General features: G+C 35.6%; 1 protein-coding gene across 4 annotated transcripts in view; it reads left to right on the top strand.

Annotated features, from left to right (window-relative positions):
- LOC124375230 (ribosomal protein S6 kinase delta-1) overlaps positions 1–25,484 on the top strand; it is a 56,442-nt gene that overhangs the window by 11,043 nt on the left and 19,915 nt on the right. For all 4 annotated transcript variants that reach the window (XM_046833366.1, XM_046833367.1, XM_046833368.1 and 1 more), the window contains 8 exons: positions 1,015–1,152; positions 1,911–2,029; positions 11,094–11,225; positions 11,688–11,821; positions 14,010–14,179; positions 20,088–20,419; positions 23,613–23,795; positions 24,767–24,924. In XM_046833366.1, the coding sequence (XP_046689322.1) occupies positions 1,015–1,152; positions 1,911–2,029; positions 11,094–11,225; positions 11,688–11,821; positions 14,010–14,179; positions 20,088–20,419; positions 23,613–23,795; positions 24,767–24,924 (1,366 nt within the window). The remainder of the gene's footprint in view (positions 1–1,014; positions 1,153–1,910; positions 2,030–11,093; positions 11,226–11,687; positions 11,822–14,009; positions 14,180–20,087; positions 20,420–23,612; positions 23,796–24,766; positions 24,925–25,484) is intronic.

The following is a 25,484-nucleotide window of genomic DNA, read 5'->3' as shown; positions in this document are numbered from 1 at the left end:
CCTTCTGGTAAGCATTTATTTCATGTCTCAGCTCAAACACGTTAGAGAGGGGATTACCAAGACACAACCAACAAGAAAAACTGTAGAATAAAACATGAGCGGTCAGATCTCATGTCCTTTAAATTTGTTCAAAACAATCTTACTTTTTAGGAGTGTTTTTTGTAATATAGTTGATTGCGCCAATAACAATTTTAAGTATATTGTGCAAGTCCTTAATGAGTTATTCAGCGGCTAATGCTTCTCTATGGAGCATGTTTCCAAAGTTCCAAATCGCAATGGTCGCTTTCACTGGAATGGAGCTTGAAGCCCCCTTTTCGACCTGTTATTGAATTGCCACTATCAGTAAATTACATTTTACAACTCATTTTTGCCAGTCAATGTCATGCTTATTGGCTTGTCTGGGTGGAGTAATGTGTAGCACCAAGGCAACATGTTCCAAGAAATAGTGGTCAGTGCGCCTTCAAGTCTCACCATAACGCTATTCATGCGTTGACTTAGCAGGCTTTTTGTTTATACTTAATTGTTTTATATAAAAGTAATTTTAAATAATTTCAGGAGCTGAAGGCATATTAATGATAGATAAATAATACTATATGACATTATAAATCCAGTCTAGCATGGAGGCAATGATAAATGTATATTTTTTATTATTTCACACGAAATTATATTTTTTTTAAACACTGTCGCTCAACCACAGCTCCTCTGACAGGGCTTCGAGATGCCCTAGGGAGCCATGCCACAAACTTTGGGAAGCACTGTGACTAAGACATAGGTTATTACATACAGGTCTGCCATGACTAAGTGTTTTGCAATCCTCCAGCACTAGCTAATTTTAAAAAATTGGCTGGTATATAACTAACAGTGTGACAAAGGCAGAAGGTGGTGACTACTGCATAGGAAAAGGAGTGAGAGGGGGACTACCAGACAGCCTTCAATTGTTACAAGGCAGCTATTGCACAGCTTCTCAGTGGTGTACAGAGTATGTTGTCTGATTTAACAATAACACTGTGACAGAGGCGGAAGTATCCAGATATTGGACAGAAGCTCAGAAGGTGGTGACTACTGCAGAAGAGAAGGAGCGAGAGGGAGACTACCAGACAGCCTTCAATTGTTACAAGGCAGCTATTGCACAGCTTCTCAGTGGTGTACAGAGTATGTTCTCTTTCATGTAACTATAGGTTGGTTTCTGTAAATCTTTTGTATCTGATCATAAAAAAAATTATTATTATTAATACTTTTTTTCTAAAAGGTATATAACTATTTAGCTATTTGGTAGTGCTGCTGATAAGTAAAACAAGTATGAATTTTTAACTATTAGCGAGCCTTTTTAATTGTTCATAACTTCTCTACAGTGCCACATTTTCAGAAAGAAAATTATATTCCAGATCTGTAGCGTTAATTAAAAAATTTTTAATATTAAAATGAATTGAAAAAATATAAAACCATACGTTTAACAATAAGACATCTATTTACTTACAACTCAATATTTACATTCTAAACTAAAAAAAATAACAGCAAAATCCCTTTACAAAAAGTGAAATAAAGAAAATTTCATTTAAAATGTTCCAACAAAAGACAATATGACTAACTTCAGAATGAAAACACGAATATGGAAACAACCATTCTTAAACATGACTGCTACAGGGTTGCATGTGATAGGCTTAGTGTTTATTGGCTCTTTAGCAGACAATGAGCGAATTACTTGTTTATAAATAATAATTTCTAATTGCGCGTTCATAAACATCCTTGGCTCTTTACGCTATTTAATGCATGACTTTTATCGTTTTTGGTTCGCTAACAGTTAAATGCATATGTTGTTTATTTTCAAACTACCCATATGTGTTGTTTTTACTGAATACATAAATTTTAACATCTTTAATAACTGAAATTAAACATATTTATTTGAATAGATGACACAGATAGTGATCGGCGAAAGCTGGTAAAGGAGAAGACGGCTGATTACTTGTGCAAAGCTGAGTTCATTGCTAACAACTTCTTGTCAAGCGACAGTAACTCTGTCAAGAAAACGGTAATTAGTATGAATATATCTTGGGATTTGTCATTAGACTGATTACATGTTAGAAAACTAATTTGAAATTTTTTGGTTGAAGTTTGTTTTTGGCGTGGGAAGAATTGTGTAGGAGACGCTAACAACCAAGTTGTTAGCGAGTGTTACTCAGAAATAATGTGTTAAACTAATGTAATAAAGTAATGTGGTTTTGAGGTTCCAAGCTACAGCTTCAGATCATCCACAAAAAATAAACTATACATATATAATAATAGAAATTAGCCTGTACCCTACACATTACCTGTATATAAGGGGAGCAAGAATTGATTTTCCTAAGTTGTCACCGCATTTCTCTATAAGTAATCATGTATTTGATACATTTATGTACAACTCAATTTTTAAAAATAGGATTTTTCTGGACATTTGCCATTGTTCAATGATACAAAAATATCAGTAACACTATGTTTGGAGATCTGCAATCTGATCTCTCCCTCAGGTGCATAACTAAACTAACATGTAACTACAGTATAGGCTAAAATAAACAAATCATACCAGAGTGTTGTGACAAGCATAAGGTCAGGAATCACAACCACCATGTTGTGTAGGGTACAGGCTACTTTATATTATTATATATATATATATATATATATATATATATATATATATATATATATACATACACACATACATACATATATAATAATAGAAAGTAAACTGTACCCTACACAACATGTTGGTTGTGATTCCTGACTTATCCTTGTCACAACACTCTGGTATGATTATATGAAATATATATATATATATATATATTTCATTTTTGTGGATGATCTGAAGCTGTAGTCTGGAACTGCAGAACCACATAAATTAGTCACATTAGTTCAACACATTATTTCAGGCTAACATAATTTGCTAACAGCTTGGATGATTATTTGTTAGCGCCAGAGACTGCTACACCCATACTGAGACTTGGATCCTTGAGGCAATAAACTGCAACACTAAGCACTTAGCTACAGGATAATTTTATGTCAATATTAAAAATAATAAATACTGATTAGAAATGTATTGAATTAGTAAGAAGTCTTTGTTTTCCAAAAAATATAATATTTGCAACAAATTTGTAATACGTCATGATAGAGTAGGTACAAAACAGGTTAACAGAACATTTGGACTATTGTCCATTATTACTTACTTGGCAAATTTTAATGTTAAATAAAAACTGCTTTTATCCTAATCTAAAAAACGTAAAATAAAATAAATTTAATACTATGAGGGCTATTCAGAAAGTTGATTACGTTTTGCGCTGTGGCCACTAGGGGAGGGACTAGCACGGCCATCTTGGTGTCAGGACGTCCCACCGCTCAGTGGCTATCCAGCCGTGCTAGCGGGAAGTTCGTGTTGTAACGCACCTAGTCACAGTGCCTGTTTGAAATGTCTGCCGCAATTGAAAATCCCGCCAACTGTGAGGTGCGTGCAGTAATTAGGTTTTTGACTGCCAAAAACTGTAAGCGTAAAGAAATCTATCGGCAGTTGTGTGAAGTTTTTGGGAACATTATCACTGAAGGTGGAGTGCGACAATGGGTCATTAAGTTTAAAAATGGCCGAACAAATGTTCATGACGAAGAGCGAAGTGGAAGACCCAGCATAGTGACTGACGAACTTGTTGATAAAGTTGACGCAAAGGTCCGAGAAAATCGACGGTTAACTGTAGTGTATTTAGTGTGAGAAGTACTAAGTTGGTAGGTATCCATAGTGATATTTAATGTCTGCACCAGTGATGTTGGCAGTATGTATTGTCAGGCGATGTGTAACATACCGATGTGGTCTAAAAGAATAAAGAATGCTCATAGGCTGCTCTCCTGTGACGTAACATCACGCCACTACCCTACAACCAACGGTCCAAGCTGGCCAGCCAGCAGTCCACCCGGAGTCCACCACCAGACACCGTCATGTAACCTCCGCGTCCCGTCCGTTCCTTTACGAGCGGGTCCTAGAGCAATGTTACTCTAAATGTGTAGTTTAATTATTCTTCCCGACCCATAGAGAGTACAGTGTCGACCCGCATACATTACAGTGGCGACGAGGAAAACAACTGCAACAGTGAATTACAGTGATTTAGTGCGGCAAGGGCAACAAGCGTAATGAACACGTGCAAATAACCGCGAATGTGCAAGGACATTCCGGACATTCCAACGGTCGGGAGTAGTAAGGTACGCCGATCGATATAAACTATTCTTGGTGTAAGCAGCGCACAAGCTGATTTTAATCGTTGCAATTAATGCCGTTAGACGATTATTTTTTACCGGGGACATTTTAAACAGTTATTACGGAGTGTACAAGAAAACAAAATGGCAACTATCGGGTCTATGGGTTATTTTGATAGTGCGGAAGAATCGTGGCAGTCTTATATAGAGAGATTTGAGTTTTTTATTGATTGTAATGATATCGATAATTCAAAAGAAACTAAGCACTTTGTTGACAGTTATGGGTGTAAGGACCTATACGTTTACTGAAAGACTTAATTACACCAGACAAACCGTCTGACAAGTCGTACAAGGAAATTGTGGACACTATAGCGAATCATCTGCATCCCAAGCCTTCTTTTATCACGGAAAGATTTAAATTTAGTAGGCGGAATCAATTGGATCATGAAACGGGTTAGCGATTATATTGTGCATTTAAAACAGTTATCTAAGTATTGTGAATTTGGTGATAAATTGCCAGACTACTTAAGGGACAGATTAGTCGCGGGTCTGCGAGACCAACAGATACAGAAAAGACTTCTCGGGGAGGAGAACCTCACTTATGAAAAAGCCGTGCAACTAGCTACTGCAATGGAATTTGCTTGAGAAGGGGGCGGCCCAGATGACAACTGCAGGAGGACGTATTCACCGGATGCAGAGCAGCGGGTCGATACGAAAAGGACACAGGCGGCGAGCATCGCAGCGAGACGGTCATCGGACGGCGGGAAGGCGCTGGGAGACATCACCTGCTATTGTTGCGGCAAGCGAGGATCACACACAGCATCGCAATGTCGGTTTCGTGAGTACACGTGTAATCATTGTAAAAAGAAGGGACACCTTGAAAGAGTTTGTAGATCGAAAAATTATGTTAACAAACCTAATGAGAACAAACCAAAATGTTTTTACAAATAGGTCTAAGGAGCTTTCAGCTAAAGGGAAACAGTTTTTACAGCAATAAAAAGCAATATGTTTATAAAGGTAGGCAGCACTATGTAGAGGAAAGTAAAGAATCAGCAGAGTCCGGTTCAGATAATCACTGGAAACATAAAGACAATGACGATGTGTATGACGTTTCCAATCTATTTTACGGTTTTAAAGAAAATAGAAACTAAGATTAATAAATTGAGCCAATAACGGTACAGTTATTAGTGGAAAGTAAGGGAAATTGTATTTGAAGTCGATAGTGGAGCTTGTGTTTCAGTTATGTCAGAAAAAGATTGTAAGACTAAGTTAGGAAAATATAAACATGTATCCAACTAGCTTAGTATTAAGTTCATATACACATGAAAAGATCAGGCCTTTAGGTAAGGTTATGGTCAATGTACAACATAAAGGTAAAGAGAAACAATTAGCTTTATACATCGTAGCTAATGGGGCTAATCCTTTGTTAGGGCGTGATTGGATGCAAGCATTAGATTTAACAGTTTAGAGTGCCTAGTAATGTAAAACAATGTACAGTCAGCCGATCGCACGAGCATGGTGGGGGTTGTGCCAACTGCAGGCGGCAGCGCGGCAGACGCATGCACGCCTGTCAGTGGGAAGCCACAACACACCTGTAGAGGTAAACAAACAAACATCTGTCAATCCGTCTGTTGTCAACAACAACAAACAAGTAGAATTACTGTACAATGAGTTTCCAAATGTATTTACGGATAAGTTGGGATGTTTCAAGGGTGCACCAGTTAAATTTAAAGTTAAAAGAAAATGTAGTACCAAAATACTTTAAACCTAGGACGTTACCTTTTACACTTAAAGAAAAAGTAGAAGCCGAGCTGACTAGACTAGAACAAAGAGAACGTTATTTCACCAGTAGATACCAGTGAATGGGGGACTCCCATTGTACCAATTATTAAGGCTAATGGGAAAAATAAGAATTTGTGGGGATTATAAAATAACTGTAAATCCTTTCTTGGAGGTAGACCGACACCGTTACCGAAAATTGAAGAAATATTTGCCAGCCTACAAAACGGAGAAAAATTCTCTAAAATAGATTTATCTTCAGCTTATCAGCAGCTTAAACTAGATGTAGATAGTCAAACGTATTGTACAATTAGCACACACAAAGGATTGTATGCTTACAATCGCCTATGTTTTGGTATCAGTTCAGCACCGGGAATATTCCAGAGAATAATAGAACGAACATTACAAGGTATCCCGGGGGTGGTAACTGTATTTTTAGATGACATTCTAGTAACAGGTAAAAACAATGAGGAACACATGCATAGACTTAGACTAGTGTGTCAAAGACTTGAAGACAATGGGGTTCACAGTGAGCAAGAACAAATGTAAATTTTTCTGTGACAGTTTTAGAATATTTAGGTTTTGTTATCAGTAAACAAGGGTTGCATACCGCACCTAGTAAGGTTGAAGCAATTGTCAAGGCACCTGAACCTCAAAATGTGACACAGCTTAAAGCCTTCCTTGGTCTTGTTAATTACTATTCACGTTTTCATTCCTAGGATATCCACTATTTTAACCCCAATGTATCAGTTGTTAAGAAAAGGATACCGATTTTGTATTTAATTTAGCATGTAAGAAGGCACTACAAGAGATTAAGCAAAAGTTAATCTCTGCTGAAGTTTTAGCGCATTATGATCCTGCATTACCACTAGTGGTAGCCAGTGATGCTAGTCCATATGGCATTGCATCAGTTTTGAGTCAGATTCAATACGACGGTACAGAAAGACCTATATCATTCGCAAGTAGAGTGTTAAATAGCGCTGAGAAAAAACTATTCCACAAATAGATAAGGAAGCATTAAGCATTGTATTTGGTGTTAAGAAATTTAGTCAATATTTATATGGTACACAGTTTTTTGTTAAAGACTGATCATAAGCCTTTAGTGGCTATTTTTGGACCAAAGAAAGGGTTACCTGCTTTCGCAGCCAGTAGGTTACAACGATACGCTTTGTTTTTAAGTGGTTTCCAATATGAGATTGTGTAATGTTAAGTCCCAAAACCATGGCAATGCCGATGGTTTATCTAGATTACCTGTAAATAGTGAGATTAAAGATGAAATCTCTGATGATGACCTTAATATTAATGTCATAGGTACCTATTTGCAGTGTTTAGCTGAAAATGACATACCATTAAGCTATGTAGACATAAAAAAGAGAATCAATGGTAGATAGTGAAAATTAAAAAGGTAATATCCTATGTAGAATTAGGTTGGCCTATTGTAACTGAACCAGATCTAAAGCCATTTGAAATTAGACAGTCGGAATTAACCTTGGAGCAAGGAATCCTAATGTGGGGGTACAGGGTGGTAATACCTAAAAGGTTCAGAATAAACATTCTGAACGAATTGCATACTTCACACATAGGTATTGTTCGCATGAAGGCATTAGCCCGTGCATATGTATGGTGGCCTAATATCGACCGGGACATAGAACAACTAGCTAACAGCTGTGCAGCCTGTTTGGAGGAACGAGCAAAACCGCCCAAGGCTTTCCTGCATCATTGGAATGTTCCGGAACGAGTTTGGTCTCGAATTCATATTGATTTTTTTGGACCTTTTCAGTCCAAGTTATTTTTGGTGGTAAAAGATGCGTACTCTAAGTGGCCAGAGGTGTTTGCCCGTTGCTTCAACGGCAGCTGTTCACACGATTGTGAAATTAAGGGAATTATATTAGTAGGTATGGTATTGTAGAACCACATAGTGTCCGACAACGGACCACCTTTTACCAGTCAAGAGTTTAAAGAATTTTTGATGTCAAATGGTATCAAACACACGTTTTCACCACCATACCACCCAGAAACCAATGGTTTGGCAGAACGGTCCAGTCAGAACTATTAAAAATAAATTGAAAACAGCTCTTCATAATTCCAAGGATTTAGAATTAGCTTTGAGTAACTTCCTGTTCACTTATAGAAATACAGTGCATTCTACTACCAATCTATCGCCAGCTCAATTAATGTTGGGCAGATCGCTAAAGTCTAGGTTAGATTTAATTCGCCCAAATGTTAAAGCAATTAATGTCAGATAATCAAGAGAAACAACGATTGTACTATAGGGGTAGTAAAACTAGACAGTTAGCTATTGGACAACCAATCATAGCCAGAGATTACAGAGGTAGAAATAAGTGGATACCAGGTGTGGTAGTTTCACGATTAGGACCAGTCACGTATTTAGTTGAACTGAATACGGGCATGAGGTGGAAACGACATATCGACCAGTTTGGTAGGTTTACAGTGTAGTCCGGAAATGTCTGAAGTTGACAACAATGCCTAGACTCCCAGAGCAAGCGTGGCAACAGAGCACACGCAGGAAACGATCGATATACAGTCGCGGGACAGAGCGAGCGCAAGGTCGCCAGTACTTTTAGCAACGACCTTGCCCCCCTCTCCGCAAAACCATAACAATAACAGAAACGCTCAGGGGCAAAGCCCCAGCCCACGTACAAAATGTAAACAATAACAGTTCCAGCGTTTCACCCAAACAAATGACACCTGTTAGACGATACCCACTAAGGGATCGTAAACCTTTAGTCAAAATGGACTTGTAAATACAACCCAATTGTGACTTGTATATAATTAATATTGTTTAAGCATTATTATTATCGATTTGTTAATTGTGTTCATTCAATGTGTTATTAATTGCTATATTCTGATTTATTGGTTTTGATTGAAGTGTTTGTGATTTGTGTTAAATGATTATATTGAGTTTGTATTTTGTTCTCTATAATCTATACTTACAAAAATAAAAGAGTATAATGTCAATTTTCTTATTCATTGTAATTGATTTAAAATTGGAGAATTGTAAAACAAATTGTAATTGATAAATTTCTAAATTGTAGGGGACTTATGTATTTAAGGGGGAGGATTGTAGTGTATTTAGTGTGAGAAGTACTAAGTTGGTAGGTATCCATAGTGATATTTAATGTCTGCACCAGTGATGTTGGCAGTATGTATTGTCAGGCGATGTAACATACGATGTGGTCTAAAAGAATAAAGAATGCTCATAGGCTGCTCTCCTGTGACGTCACATCACGCCACTACCCTACAACCAACGGTCCAAGCTGGCCAGCCAGCACGTCCACCCGGAGTCCACCACCAGACACCGTCATGTAACCTCCGCGTGTCCCGTCCGTTCCTTTACGAGCGGGGTCCTAGAGCAATGTTACTCTAAATGTGTAGTTTTAATTATTCTTCCCGACCCATAGAGAGTACAGTGTCGACCCGCATACATTACAACGGAACTCTCGCTTAGTTTCCCTCAAATTTCACGAACTTTGTTATACGAAATAGTCACTGATAAGCTTGGCTTCCACAAGTTTTGTGCAAGATGGGTACCGAAAATGCTGACCGACGTCCACAAAAACCAGCGCATGGCTGCAGCGTTAACAATTTTGGATGCTTACGACAAAGAGGGTGAATCACTACTCGATCGCTTCGTAACTGGCGATGAAACATGGGTGAAACATGTTAACTGCGAGACCAAATTGCAGTCAATGGAGTGGGGACAAACAAGTTCCCCTTACAAACCAAGAAAATGTTTGCAAACGATGTCGGCAAGAAAGGTTATGGCGACCGTTTTTTTGGGACAAGAAAGGTGTAATTCTTGTTGATTTCCTGGAACGAGGCACTACAACTTAGAAAGATATTGCAAAACGTTAAACAACCTCAGAAAAGCAATCCAAAACAAGCGTAGGGGAAAGTTGAGCTCGAAAATTCTGTTGATTCACGATAACGCTCGACCTCACACGGCAAATCGCACACGTGAGAAGTTCTCATCATTCCAGTGGGAGTTGTTTCCTCATCCACCATACAGCCCGTATCTTGCACCAAGTGACTACCACTTGTTCCCAACAATGAAGAAGTGGCTGGCAACGCAGCGCTTTGACGACGACGCAGAGCTGCAGCAAGAAGTGACAAACTGGTTGAAGACACAGGCGGCAGAATTTTATGAGGAAGGCATTGTCAAGCTCATCCATCGATATGATAAGTGCCTAAATTTGAATGGCGACTATGTTGAAAAGTAGTATTTAAGTGTGGCTTTCAAATGTAATATAATACAAATTTTTTCCTATACTTTGTTAATTTTTAATTCCAAAACGTAATCTACTTTTCGAATAGCCCTCGTATTATTAAAATTAAGTTAAATAACCCAATCTCAAATAAACATAAATTTTGAAGTGTAGTTTTAAAAGAAAATGTGTGTTTAAGTTCATACCAAAATTAAAGAAACAACAACTGGCAAATGAATACACAAAAATAAATCTTAAAACTCCAGTTTTGATAACAATACAATTTATTTATTGATAATATAGTTTTTTTTAAATTGCCTTCCATATTATCACCTAAATTATGCTTTAAAAACATTTAAATCATCCCATTTTATCATTGCTAACTTGATGTGGGAATGCTAACTAAGGACAAAAAACGTTTTTACAAATAATTTATTTTCTTGTGCATCCAGACTGGCACTAAAGCATTGTGCCCCTCCCCCCTCCGGCTACTTAGTTCCTGTTTGCTGCAGTTCTCCTTAGTATGCCTTTCCATTATGTTTGCTACTGATCTTAAATAAAACACTTATTAGCTTGTTGTTATAACATTTTATGTAATTGATGTAACAATTGTTATGTTTAGTAGAAACGAGATGAACTAAGAAAATGCAAATGTATTAAATAGATGTTCATCATTATGGTAAACTTTATGTACTGTTATATTATTTTACTTACCTGTAGTTTTAACCACAATAAGTGAAATATTAGAACATGTCACAAATTAATATTCACCTGAATAAGTAATTATTTGGCAGAAAAAGTTGTGTAAGACAAAATTATTATAATTGATCATTCTCTAGTAACGAATACAAAACCACTGATTTTTTTATTTTACTTTAGGAGAGTGACATTGTGCCACTGTCAAAATTGTGGCAACCCCTCTCAGACCTGCAATGGTTCAAGGTTGTTGGTGTTGTCGGCAAAGTTATGCTAGTCATTGATTCACGCACTAATTTCCTGTTTATCGTAAAGGTATGTTGAATCCTCTCATAATATTATATTTCCTCATATACATAAGATAAATTGTTGTTTTAAATAATAATGCTAAAAACACGTTTTCTCACGCTAACTAACATGGATGATTTTCTGGTAACAGTTGTTTGTTTAAATTATAACTTAAAGAAGTTTCATCTAACATATTTTATTAAACTCATTAACATTTTTCAAATTGATTTCCTGTATATTTTAATGCTTATTCTTATTATTGATTTATTACATGAATAAAAGAATCTTTTATCTAGACGATTGATTCTAATAATTTCACTAACTTGTGTTATATTGAATCTTTGCTCTGTCATGCCATGACAATTTTGTAGTCTATTTGCCATTCCTAGGGCACAATGAATTTGATGAAATGGGGAATGGGATTCAGTTCTGCTGCTCTGTTTCAATCTGACATTGCACTGTGAATTGGTAGTTTAAATTTGATTTTAGGCACTTTACAAATCCTCGTATCCGATAAACAAAAACAAATGCTGCATCTTCCCACGGCGCATTCCGTACATGGTGGAGCTCAACTCTATATTTGAGACTGACTCATCTGTTTTTCTAGTCTTGCAGTATATCAGGTAATCTGGTGTTCATGTAGATAAAATATACTGTTATATCAGTTGAAGTTTAAATTGAAAGGGTAATAAAATAAAGGTTAATTTAAATCATTTCAGGTAACGTTATATTTAAAAAAATGTCTAGTACTAAATTTAATGTTAAACTTTGATGTACTCTTCTTGGTTTTGTCTCATCCAGATTTATAATATATTTAAAATAAAGATAAATAAATATCGTATTAATTTGTTCGAGCCATAATTCTTTGAATTCAGTTGTTGTTTCTGAACTGAAACACAACCACATAGATTTAAATCCGGTTAAAATTAATATGGTCAATTAAAATCTGAAAAAATATTGTGCATTTATAAACTGTATGGTATACTTCTTACATTGCCATGTGAAGCATTATTCCATATTTTATGTTTCTGTCACATCCAGGGAGACCTAATATGTATATTTCACCCTACATCAGTATATAGGCTTGAAAATCCTTGTCACACAGTCCAAGCTTAAAATCACTGTTGTGTTTTTTATATAAATATGCTATTATGAGAGAATAAAGTACAATACAAACATCGGCATCAGCTTCGATTGTTGTGGCGCAAACTCTCAGACAATTGAGCACATTGTAAACGACTGCCCTTTGCGATTGTTTTCTGGTGGTCTGGCTGGTCTGAGTGGTTTAGAGGATGGGTCTCTAAACTGGCTCAGTAATTTGGATTTAGCTTTGTGACGGGAGATTTTAATATTATTTTTAATTTATGACTCAAGAACTTTGTTCTTACGTACTTTTTAATAATTGTAATTTTTAATTTATTTATTTATGGATAGCTGCCTTTGTCCCCCATACGATATATATATATATATATATATATATATATATATATATATATATATATATATCAGCTTCGATTTTGACATTAAGCGATTAGAAGATTAGATGTGTATGTGTACGATAAAATATGATGTTCTAGCCTATATATTGTTGTAATTTGCAGTCCGAGGCATCCAATATACATTTTTTATTTAACCCTACAACTGATAAATGTCGTAATTGGTATTTATTTATGCCAAGGTCTTCTGCTAACATCGCATTGTCGCATATTATTTATTGGATTATTACAGTTATATAAAATAAGTTTACTTGTTGTATTATATAATGTTATACAAATTACAGTATTTCCGAAAGGTGGTGGGAGTAGGTAGAAAGAGGTAACCACAAAAATGAAGAAGAATGTGGATGATCCATAATAAATACTGTTCTTCAAATTTGTATAGAGGACATTTTTATTTATTTTTTTATTATAATTTTTTTAGATTATTAGTGTATTAGTGTGTATGTTCTAAATAAATCTAACATTCTTAATATTTTTAGTGTTTAACACTGACATTTTGCTGAAAGATAAGAACCTAATATGTATTTGAAAGTGAACGAATATTTTCAAATACAGATTTATTTTTCAATTTTGGATTAGAGGAAATAGATGAAAGGTTTTGTTAAATTTTTATTTTACATATAATTATTCCTTTTAGTTGATTAAAAATAATAATTTTAGTATATTTTTTGTTTTTAATTTTATATGTTTTTTATTTATTAAAATTTTCAGAAAAATCCATGTGAATGTCCGAATCAGGACTTAGTGGTCGGAATTAAAAGGCCTATCGGTTGTAGAGTTAATATAGATATGGTTTAAATCCCTTTTTTTGTCAGTTCTGGTCATAATTTTATAATTTCAATTCTTGGTTCAGGTCCAAAAACCGACTGAATAACTTTTTAACATTTTCAACATCTCTCTAAGTCAGCATACAGACTCGTTTCCTTATTTTTGGAAAATGAGGAGATGTAATCTTAATTGTGTACGGTTTTTCTACTCATTTAATATGTTGTTTTAGTGTAAATAATAACTATTCTGTGATGGCTAAAAGACCCAATTTTTCAAAACAATAAAAACGTATAATAATGTTTAGACATCATAACCAGTTTCTGCCATAAACACATAATTAGGATTATTAAATTAAGAATATTCAGTTCTTCTGAAATCACAAACGTGTAATCTTCATGAGTATTTTATAGTTCGTGCAAAAGATTTTAGTTAATGTACAAGCTGACTTTTTGAAAGTAGGTTTGTATTAATAATAAGTTGATCCGTTTTAGTATGATTTATTAGAAGTAATGAAGACTTCAAGTGTTTGTATGTGTATGTACAGTGGTGGAAAGCTGTGGGACTATGTAAGTCCATTCTTCCACAAACCTCAAGAAACCCCAGTCAAGGCTCGTAGCAGCAACCCTTACTCGAGCCCTCACTGTCTGGAGCCAGATCACATATCCGTATCGACCTCTGACTCCTGCCCTTCCACACTAAACCTCCCAGCAACAGGTGATGTATAATCATGTTTAAAAACAACAAAATAGGCTTTTTTTCTTTGAGTTTGAAATGATCCATAGAGCTTTAGACCCTTTGTTTGAAGTGTGTTGTGTTCAGCAACAGATTTATGTTTAAAGCTTCTAAGTTTAATTTCATTTGTTCTCTTTTTTATATTAATAGTCTTTTTGCCATTTTCACTACCCATTTAATTGTCATTTTGATCTTTTGTCTTCATTACATCCTCTCTGTAGTAATAGAGCTTACGTGATAAGATTGTGAAGTGGCTATGCAAAGTACAAATTAAAAGAGCCTCTATATCCTAAAGGTGGCCCTGTATTGTCGATACAAATGTGATTTGACACTAGGCAGTGACGTCAACAGATATAATACGAGAGGAAATGGTAGACAATAGACAATAGACAATAGACAAATCTCTTTATTTCATGAACTTTGAGTACAGAAATGTCGTCAAAAGTTTGCAAGAGTTGGAAATTGATGAATCCATGTACGAAAAATTAGTTTTGATTTTGAAAAAGTCGGGTCTTCCCTCCACCGAATGTACTCGTCGATTGAGTAAAGGGGTCGAACTAGGAGCCAGTTGATAAGCCGCTGTCTCATATTCTTGATTGGCCCTGGAGTTTTCAGCTCATCAGGCAGGTAGTTGGCAAGTTTGGCACCGATGTATGAGGGCTTCTTCTCATAGAGTGCCAGTCTGTGATTGGGAAGAACATAGTCGCTACCGTTTCTTGTGAAGTGGTTATGTAAGTTGTTTCTTCTGGGGAGATCTTGACGTGCAGCATGGAGGATTACCTCAAGAATGTAGAGAGCTACCACTGTGGAGGGATTTTTAAATTTATAAAAGCTCCTCGGCAGGACTCCTGAGGACCTAGACCAGCATGGCTCTGATGATTTTCTTCTGGTGTATCAGTACTCTTTGGAGGTTTGTTTTGGAAGAGTTTCCCCATAGTACAAGGCCATATCGAAGATGTGACTCAGCAAGAGCAAAGTATGCTGTTCGGAGTATGCTCTGATCTTCTGTGATCGATTTGAGTCTTTTTTATAACGAATACACCAGAACTGAGTTTAGAGCATTACCGTATCCACATGGAGACTCCATGACAGGTCTGAGTCAATGGTGAGGCCTAGGTGTTTAGCATATTCGGTTTGGTTTTAGTCAGGTATTTCAGTTACTGGTGTTTTTTTGATCCAAAGAAGAGCTGTGTGCTTTTACTCTCATTAACAGCCAAATCATTGCTATGGCAGATACTCAAGTGCCATGTTAAATGCTATGTATGCTTTAATTTCAAGTTCTTCAGGGGTTTTTGTACTATTTATAAGAACTGTGTCGTCTGCATACATAAGCAATGAGCCAGTGCCGCTCAAGGAAATTTGGCATGTCGCTGGTTGAAAATGATGTACAGGACAGGGCCCAGGACTGATCCTTGCGGGACACCTCTATCTAGCTTTTGGCTTTCCGACGAATTGTTTGCATTGTCCCTTTTGTGATCTGTATGACTTATTTCAACCACTTGGGTTCTGCCTTCCAAGTAACTCTTAAACCAACTTGCAGCAACAACCCCGGTCACTCCGATTTCCCTCTAATTTCTTTAAAAGCATTTCATGGTTAAGGCAATCAAATGCCTTGCTGTAATCTAGGAGTATGGTTGTCACAGTGTTTCCTGCCTCTATATTGTCTATAAGTCCTTCTAATTAGGCTGATTAAATGCTGTTACTGTTGACCTACCCGCAGTGAAGCCATGTTGATGAACTGTAAGCATATAAAGGTTTTGATATGTTGTAGGAGTCTGTTCAGTACTATTTTTTTCTATAATTTTAGAGAAAGCTGACAAAAGTGAAATCGGCCGATAGTTTGATGGTTGCTTTTTATCACCTTTCTTATGTTTTGGTAGCACTTTAGCGATTTTTAGCTGAGAAGGAAATGTGCCCTGTAAGAGAGACTTGTTGACAATATTTACTAGTGGTTGTGCAAGTTCGTCTTTACATCGCTTCAATGTTTTTGGTGACAGTTCATCTATTCCTGAGGAGGTTTTTGATTTCATTGACTGGATGACTTGTTTTACCTCTATTGAAGTGGTTGGGTGAAGTACCAAGCAGGGACAGTTAGTAATCCTGCTCGTCATTGTGTTCTGTCTGGGCTTAGGTTGTTGTGCTAAGGTTGTTTTAGCAACACTAGTTAGGTAGATATTCAGTTGGTTTGCTATATCCATAGGGGTTATAGATTATTTTTCCGTTCACTTCCAGCTCGGACAGTGTGTTATGGTCTTGCTTACTTTTCCTTTCACTATTAATAATTTTCCAGATAGCCTGACTTTTGTTTTCAGCTTCATCGATGATCTTTGCAGTTGCTTCTTTCCTTCTCCTTTTAAGTAGTTGATCATATTCTTTCTTTTTTTCTCGCCGCTTGTTGTTTGTCCTCTAGCTTTCCATACAGAATGTATTGCTCTTGTGCTAGGAGGAATTCATTTCTTAATTTTTTAGTGTCAGAGTCCTGAGGTGTGGGTTTCTTCATTTTCTTAGTTCGAGTAATTTTTGACAGGACAAGTTTTGTTGATTGTGCTTTATAATTATCTTGTGCAGGGTCATGTATGCTTCTTCAGCATTTTCCTTTGAGTATACTTCTTCCCAGGATTGTTGGCTCAAGAGTTCTTTTAGTTCCTGTATGTTTCTCCTGGTAAAGCTCCTTTTTTGTATTGTCATGTTGTCCTTTCCAGGTTTTTGGACATTTATTGTGCACATTTTGTCCGGTATGATCAGAGATGAAGGTATTTATTACTTCGGATTCAATTTCAGATGAGGCTAAATTAGTACATATAAAAATCTATGGAGGTCTGGCTATGTGGTGTGATCCTGGTTGGAGGGAGATACAGTCTTATGATGTTGTAGGTGTTCAGGAAAGCTTCAAGTATTTTGTTACTCGTTGAACTCTCGTCCAAGCAGTTTACATTTATGTCCCCCATTAGGATTACTGTACTCTTCCATTGTTGGAATTGTGTCCAGGAAGGTTCCTAGGATTTCTAAGGGCATTTTCAAGATTATGACTTGGCCTGTACACTCCAATAATATAAGTGTCTCTGGGTTTGGTTTGTAGCTTTACTGCCGCTATCTCACAGAGCAGTTCTTCGCTGTATTGGGACGCATTCAAGCTTGTTGAATGATTCCTGAAGTTCTCTCTAACATATACTGCAACCCCCCCTTTAATATGTTGTGTTCTGCTAAAAGAATCTATTAGATTGTATCCATTGAGTCTAACATGACTGATAGAATTTTCTTGGTAGCCATGTTCCGTGATGATAATGATGTCAGGGGTCTCTTGGGCTAGCTGGTCGTTTAGGAATATCTATTTTATTGGAGAGGCGGTCTACATTTTGATGGAAAAGCTTTATTTTTTCTTTTGTTTGTGTACTTTGCTGGGGATACTGTTTTAAGGTGTACCCTCTCTTTTGCTGGAGTGATTTTTGGCCACAGTTGTATGGAGTTGAGCCAATTTCAAGTATTTTGTGTTGAGTATATGTTTGTTCGCAGGGGTGGAGAGAATTCACAAATGTTCTGGTATTGTAATTTTGTTTGAATTTTGATTTTTATGAATGGACTTTCGGCTAAAAAATGTCTTTGATTAGGTATTTTGATATTGGTTGTAGGTTTTGGCTGGTGGGCAATTATCCTGTCTATGTACTTTGTGCTTCCACAACCATTGTGTGTCCGGCCTGGATTGGCGAATCCAGGACCTTGTTTGTCGTCAGCCCTGTTAGCCTTGATCCTGGTGTATCCATAGGGTATTGTGTCTGAAATTCCCTGCATTTTGCCATTTGTAATGAGGACACTGAAACAGTTCTTCTTTTTTCCCTTAGATGGTGTATTACTCAGTTTAGCTGGTGTATGTTTTCTTACTGTTTTTTGTTTTGGTACTTTGGTTATGCTTTGAATTTCTGAGTTAGGAGGTTCCTTAGATTTGGTTATTTTGGATCTGTACCGCCAAGTCTCTAACTGTACATTCCAAACTATCTTGCCTTACTTTCAGCTGTACAAGTTCCATCTGCATGTTTGAGGAGCAATTTATAGGTTGAGAGATGCAGTGAGAGCCTGTTTCAGTTTGAGTTTCATTATTTGTAAACGTAGGCAACTCTAATATTTTAATATCTTGAGAACTTACTTTCTTTTCAAGCTTATTAATTGTATTCTGTAGATGATTTATCATTTTTAGCATAATCGTCTACCAGTTGTCCTTGTTTGTAGTCATGCTCTTCAAAAATAATTTGAGTATCTAAACGAAGTTTCTTTTCTTTTCCAGTTGGACTTGTGTTTCAGATAAATTCTGTAGAAGGTCTTCAATTTTGCTGAGATACTTGTTTTCTTCAATTTTTCATTCTATCCAACTGTTCTTCCAAAATTTCTATTTAGCTTCTAATTCAATATTTTTTCCTTTCAAGAGGTTATTTTCCTCGAGGAGTGCTGCCCCTACTTTTCCAGCTATTTTTAATTTTTCGTCATTATTTTCTAAGTTATCTAGAAAATTATTTCACTCAGGACTATTTTCCAACTCTTTTATTGAGGTGTACAGACAATCTGGACTCTTGGAGAAGCTAACTTCAATGTTTTCTGGGTTAGGTTCTATTATACTTAGTTCAGGTTCTTGAAAAGACGAGTTGGGGGTATTTATTTCTAACTGTGCCAGAGTTCTAGGTCCACATAGCTGTGTATTAGTGCATCTTCTACATATCCAGTTTGTAGAGTCCTTTTTAGATAGATCTTTTAGTTCCTTACTCGCTATGTTTGCACAGTCTGCATGGTACCATTTTTTGCAAGTCCCATTGCAAAATATTCCCTTATATCTAACACCCACTGTACAAACTCCGCATGGATAACTAGGCATGTTTAATTCTTAATTTTATTTTCTTAAATTCAGTCTCACAGAACGATGACTTATGAACAACTTCTATCTCAGGTTTGTGTCAAAGTGATCAACAGACTCCCAGAGTGCATTAAAGAATTACCAACAAAGAGACGTTTCAAATCTCATTTAAGAGATCTTTTAATGTTGAATGCATTTTATTCCGTTGATGAGTTCATGACAAATCTCATCAACGGCTCAATACAATATAGCTCTTTGTTAACTCTGTTGCTGAAATGAAAAAGTTTTAATGTTGACAATCATAAAAAATAGATTAATGTAACATGAGTTGAATCAAATGTTTTATACTTAATACAAATATGTATAATTGTATTAATATAAGTTATATGACTGAAACATGCAATACAATTAAAAACAAGATTCGTGCACCGCTAATGTGGCCTAGCAGTAGTTGTCTCTTCTGCCCAGAGACAGAGGGTTAGCACAGCATTTTGCTTGGTTATTTATATACACTTTGGAAAAGCTCTCTCCATATTTTTGACAGATTATTATTTATAAAAGATTTAAAAACTGTACATATTATTACATTACTTCATTTAAAAAACAAACACTCCAATGAGCATTATTGGTGCCTTTATTTAAAGTAATCTATTTACTGAAATAGATTACTTAGTTAAGCTGTTACAATGTATACCATTGCATCTTCACTTTTCAATGTAAACATAAATTTGTCATGTATAAGCCCATTATTTTCTAAATGACTTACAAGATCACTTCCATTGTGTGTGTAGCTGTCATTGTGCAAATAAATTTTACATTTCCTAGGGAGCTAACCATGTGTCAGACTGTTCAGATACGTAGTTATTTTAATTCAGAGATTTAGATGATCTAGTGCCTCCAGAACTGGTGTAACATTTCATATTAACACCCAAAATGATGCTCATGGATTCGCTTGTAAAAAAGCTAATATATTCTGCTCTTTCATTTTCACTGTCATATTCAATATAGCATTTTGAAACTACTTGACTGTGACATTTTATTCCTTAACAGACTGTGAGGTAAGATCGACAGTCTCCAGTCCTGGAAACAGTTATTTGGACCTGATCCGGGACTATACGGAGAACAAACGTATGGAACTACAAGGGATCACTGAGTCCACACCACCTGATGTTGTGATAGAGAAACCCACAACAGTGGAAGATACGCAATCTACAGTATACAAGATTGTCAGTGATACGTTGAGCAATCATAGCTGCAACAGTCGAAAGAACAGTCTACCTACGCTGACTGCTTCGAGCGATAACTTGTACAGAGACGTGCTCACATTGGTCAACTCAGAATTTACACTGAACATCGCTGACAGTGTTGACATTGAGACTAAGGTAATATTTTCATTATTCAATAGATAGTGCATAATACTGTTAGATATAATATTCACAATCTATCTTCAAAGTGTTACGTTCCATTCGATTGCTAATGATAATAATACGATTTACTAAACTTTTTTACTAACTAAAAATTCTGTTTTACATAATTGTTGAGATTAGAAGAAGAGTTAGTTCATAATTACACATTGATTGCATTCAGATAGTAATAGAACTGTAGCTTCATAAAATTGAGCCTGTGAGCAGAAAAGATGCTCTTGTAGCGAGTCTTGTAACCATACGTTGTTATGTTGCTGCATGATGGAATATGTTAGTTATGACCAACGTGTAATGTTGTGTATATTTTGACAAATCTTTTTTAAATAAAAATAAAAATAAACAGCTTAGGTCCCAGTAGCTCACTAAGCCTTGGTGTATTCCCTGTGTGGTGTGTATTGGTGATGATTTTATTTGCAGTTTGTTTTTGTCAGCGTTTTATCTCCATTGCTTTTGTGGATTATTTCTAACCCAAACAGACTCCTGTTAAGTACATTTTAATGTTGTTAGAATCCTTTAGTCCCTGTTGCCTGTGACCTAGTAACACAGAAACTATTGTAAATTTCTGGAATTTAACACATTTGCCCATTTACACAGGTTAAGCAGTACTTCCTGTGTCTTATGATTCTATATTTGGTAATGAGTAGTTTTTGAGGTAATTTCTCATACAGGTTCATGAATTGCATAGTACAAGTTTTCTGTACAATCTGACATTTCTGTAAAATTACTACAACGCTGAACTCCTTCAGCTGTATGTTGGTACACAAATATAATCTGTCGAGTTGCTGGACCTGAGTGTTATCTTAATTGGTGGAAAGTTGAGCTTTTGAGTATTATAGCTTGTTAACAAACTGATAATTTACAGGTAGTCATTTTGTTTATATTCAAGCAGTGAATATTTTTGTCACTCATGAGAGCTGCATGCTTTTCTGCTGAGATCTTTTCAAGCATTTATTATGTGACTTCTAGGCCAGTTTCAAGATATCCTAGTGTTCTTTAAATCTCGACTGCAAAAGTTGAGACTTGCCTAGTTTGATTTTGACAACTGTAGTTATCTTGCATATTAGTTCTATACAGCTGTCATTCACATATATAAATTCAAGCTTGTCTTGGAAGGAATCCTTAGAATAGAATATAGCAACTCTCTTTCTTGTGATTTTTTGTACTGTACACTGTTACTAGTTGATGCCCTAAAAATCTTGTGTTCTTCAAAATTTAAGATTTCCTTTTTGTCTATAAACTGTCAAGATTGGAAGTCTGTGATTGCATTCTGTTTTAGAATACAAAGAAGTTTGTTCAGTCACCAGATTTCATTTAAAATCCTATCAGTAATATGAAGTATTGTAAATAGTAGTATGTCAATTTTTTTCATTTTCTTCAGATGTCTTTCCTGTAATAAAGAAAACTATTTATTTCCATGGTTAATATTTAGATATATTTAAAAAATGTTAAACATATAGTATAAGATATGTTCAAAGGCCTGATATCAAATGCTACGAGAAACATAACACAAATGCCAGATAGTGAGTGTTTGCCAGTTTCAGAATTAATAAGCAATTAAGAGGTAACATATGAGGTGTGATTAAAAAATACGGTGAATGAATGTGTATAGCGGCAACTGCTAATGCTACATGCATATGATGTAATTTGCCTAGTAGCGTGATCTGTTGGGATAGGCAGTGACAAGTTTCAACATGCTGGAGCTTGTCCCTCAATTGCCAGCTAAGTGAGGTTGCGTTTATCGTATCTGTCGTGCATCATGGACTTCGAACAACGCATTAACATTAAGTACCTTTTTTAAGTTGAAAAAGTACTTACCAAAAGTACCAAAGAAGCTCATGAAATATTAAAATCTGTGTATGGCCATAATATGGTAACTCTGAAGATTGTATACAAGTGGTATGACCAATTTAAAAGCAGAAATGAGTCAGTTTAAGGTAAGTAGCATTCGAGACGTCCATTATCCTCAAAAACAGACTAAAAAGTGCAAAAAGTAGAAATAATGGTTTGTTCAAACAGGTCAATGGCTATTCGAGAGCTATCGGATCTTAACGATCTTAACATCTCGTATGGTTCTGTTCAACAAAGCATTTTAACCAATAATTATCAAATGAGATAGGTGAGTGCAAAATGTTTTCCTAGTCTTTTAAGTGATGAACAGAAGGGAAATCGTGTATCAGTCTTCACAGAGTTGAAAGATCATCTTCAAGCAGATTTCATGCCCAAAATTGTAACTGGATATGACCCTGAGACCAAAATGCAGAGTTCCCAATGGAAAACCAATGCTTCTCCTCGCCCTAAAAAGACATAAGTCAAAATCAGACATCAAGGTCATGCTCATTGTTTTTTTTTATAGTAAGGGCATTATGGCAGAGTTCAATCCAAGGGGAACAACTGTGAACTCTGAATTTTATAAAGGCGTTCTGCAACATTTGTGAAATGCCATACAAAGAAAGAGACAGGAAAAATGGGCAAATTGCTTTCTTCTTCATCACAATAATGCACCGTGGCACACCTCACTTTTTATTCGCGAGTTTTTGTCCGAAAAGAGTGTTTCTGTCTGTCCACATCTGTCATACTCGCACGATTTAGCACAATGCGACTTCTGACTCTTCCCAAAAATTAAAATTGTTCTTAAAGACAACATTCCACACATTGAGGGGGTCACAAAAAAAGCCCTTGCGAAAGAAGCCTTCCAGAAATGTTTTCAGTCATGGATTAATCGTTAGAATAAGTGCATTTTCAGCCAAGGACAGTATTTTGAAGGAGATTAAATCAAATTCGATTTAAGTTTATTACTTTTTAGATAAAAAAATTATTTATCATATTTTTTTAACACACTTCATAAATCTGTGCAAAAATATGTGGCATTTTCTCGGGTAGGTTTTGTAATGTCTGTTTAAATAGTAAATAGCTTAATGATTTTAATTTGATTACAATATATGTAATAACTCACACCTGTCTGAAGAGTACTGCTACTATAACGACTAAATACAGTTAATAGACCACACTGAGGTGTCCCATATATGTATCAGTGGAATAATGTGGGTTAAATAACAATGGTTGTACTGGCAATGAATGCAGTTGTATGAGTTTTTAAAGCAGTAGTATGATCTGAAAGAGTCAGTTTGTAAAGTTAGAATATATTTGACAGGACCTTGTGGAACACGCCCAGAGACTGCTGCAGTCTGTAGATGCAACACTGCTGGAGAGTGAGAATGTGACAAGCCGAGTGGGGCTGACTGTGGACAGAGAACCTGACAGGCTATCTGTAGCTTCCAACAACTCAGGCCGATCTCTGGACGTCTGTCGCCTCGCACCCAACATCAGTTCTAAGGTTAGGAAACATTTCTTGGTAAAAGTACTGATATTGATGGTATAACATTGCTGGAGAGTGAGAATGTGACAAGCCAAGTGAGGCTGACTGTGGACTAGGGTTGATAAATTGTACAAGAAAAAGTATTGTGATCCAAAAAGTCGAATTTTGGTTTTCTGACACAATTATATGTTTTAAAAACCAACCACATAAAAAAGTTTTTTTTTAATACCCATTTGTGTGAGTTTTTTTGTAAACTGTTTGTTGGTAACCAAAGATAAAATTGTTTTTACCAAATTTATAATACAGTTTTAGTTGGTATAATCTCAGAATTTGTTTAATTTCTAAAATTTGATATATTTTAATTAAAAAAATTTATGATTTTAGTTTAATTTTAATATACATAGCCTTTTAGATGCTTAGCAAGATGGCATTAACTACATTTTTCTAAAACTTTTGCTCAAGAGTTATACAAACATTAATTTTTAGTGCAGTGAAATTTAAATATTATTTGATTGGTCTTATTTTAAATTCAGTTTGACTAAATTTATAAATATTTTCAAAAAATCTTGAAATTTTGTACCAATAGTATTCTGACCTTTCCTTTACTCTGTTTTATAAGGCTCTCACACAGGCCAGTGGCCCAGGAAGATGAACAGAATAATACTCAAGAAGAGAATGACCTCTCCTTAAAGGAAAGAATATTAAACCATTAATCCTATTAAAACTGCACAAAACACTTTTCAACACTTATATAATGTGCCGGATAGTTTTGGCAGACTGATAAATTTAATTAATAAGGTTACCTGTTAACTGGATAAAGCATTAGCTTTTAATTTAAGTACAAAATTATAGTCATTATGGTATTAAATTTAATGTTGTTATTTTACTGTAATTTTCACAAGATAAATAAGGTTTGATCATTACTGAAGACTATTTGAAATGATTAACATTATTTCAATATTAACTAAATTAATACTCTTTGTTTTTAGGGGTCTTCACCGTTAAGTTCTGTGGGACCTGATGCTGCTCCGCAATGGTGCCAGTTGGAAGTGAGTGGTGCTGGTATTGCTGAAGATACTGTCCGGCGCTGGGCAGCACAACTGTTGGTGGCATTACAGGCCTTGCATCAAATGGGCATTATATGTCTGTGAGTTCTACTCATCAGAAGATAATGTAGTAACTCAGTAAACATTTTAAAAACAATTCATTATACATACTTCATATAATTTTGATACAGACTGATACACTGGTATAGATATCAGTCCAGTCATTGACTATTTTCCTGTGTATTTATCCCATACAGAACCGATTTTCATACAAATTTGGATTTAAGCTCCACTTGTCCCTCTATTTCAAAGTCTACCCTGTGCGGGGGTAACTTTTTCACTGGGAGTGGATGCCACCCCTTCTCGGCGGTGAGTTTTTCATTACAAATAAGTGCGAAAATCTATAAATTGACTAATTTAAAGCAATTTTTGTTCTATGAGGTTTTTTCTTACGGACTTTCGTGAATAACTGGAAAAAATGCATTTAATCGAAAAACCTGTAGAGAGCAAAAGTATAGCTTAAAAAAAAGAACAAAAATCATGTATTTATGATATATGCAGACCTAATACAAATGGAATTATTGCTTGTTGAATGTTGGTTGGTATTTTCAAACATCAAAATGGAAAGTTTCTATGTATGAGGGTTGTCCACAAAGTAATC

The sequence above is a fragment of the Homalodisca vitripennis genome, chromosome 1, assembly GCF_021130785.1.
Source record: "Homalodisca vitripennis isolate AUS2020 chromosome 1, UT_GWSS_2.1, whole genome shotgun sequence".
Lineage (NCBI taxonomy): Eukaryota > Metazoa > Arthropoda > Insecta > Hemiptera > Cicadellidae > Homalodisca > Homalodisca vitripennis.
Note: the sequence above shows the minus strand (reverse complement) of the source record. Positions and strands in the feature narration are given on the sequence as shown.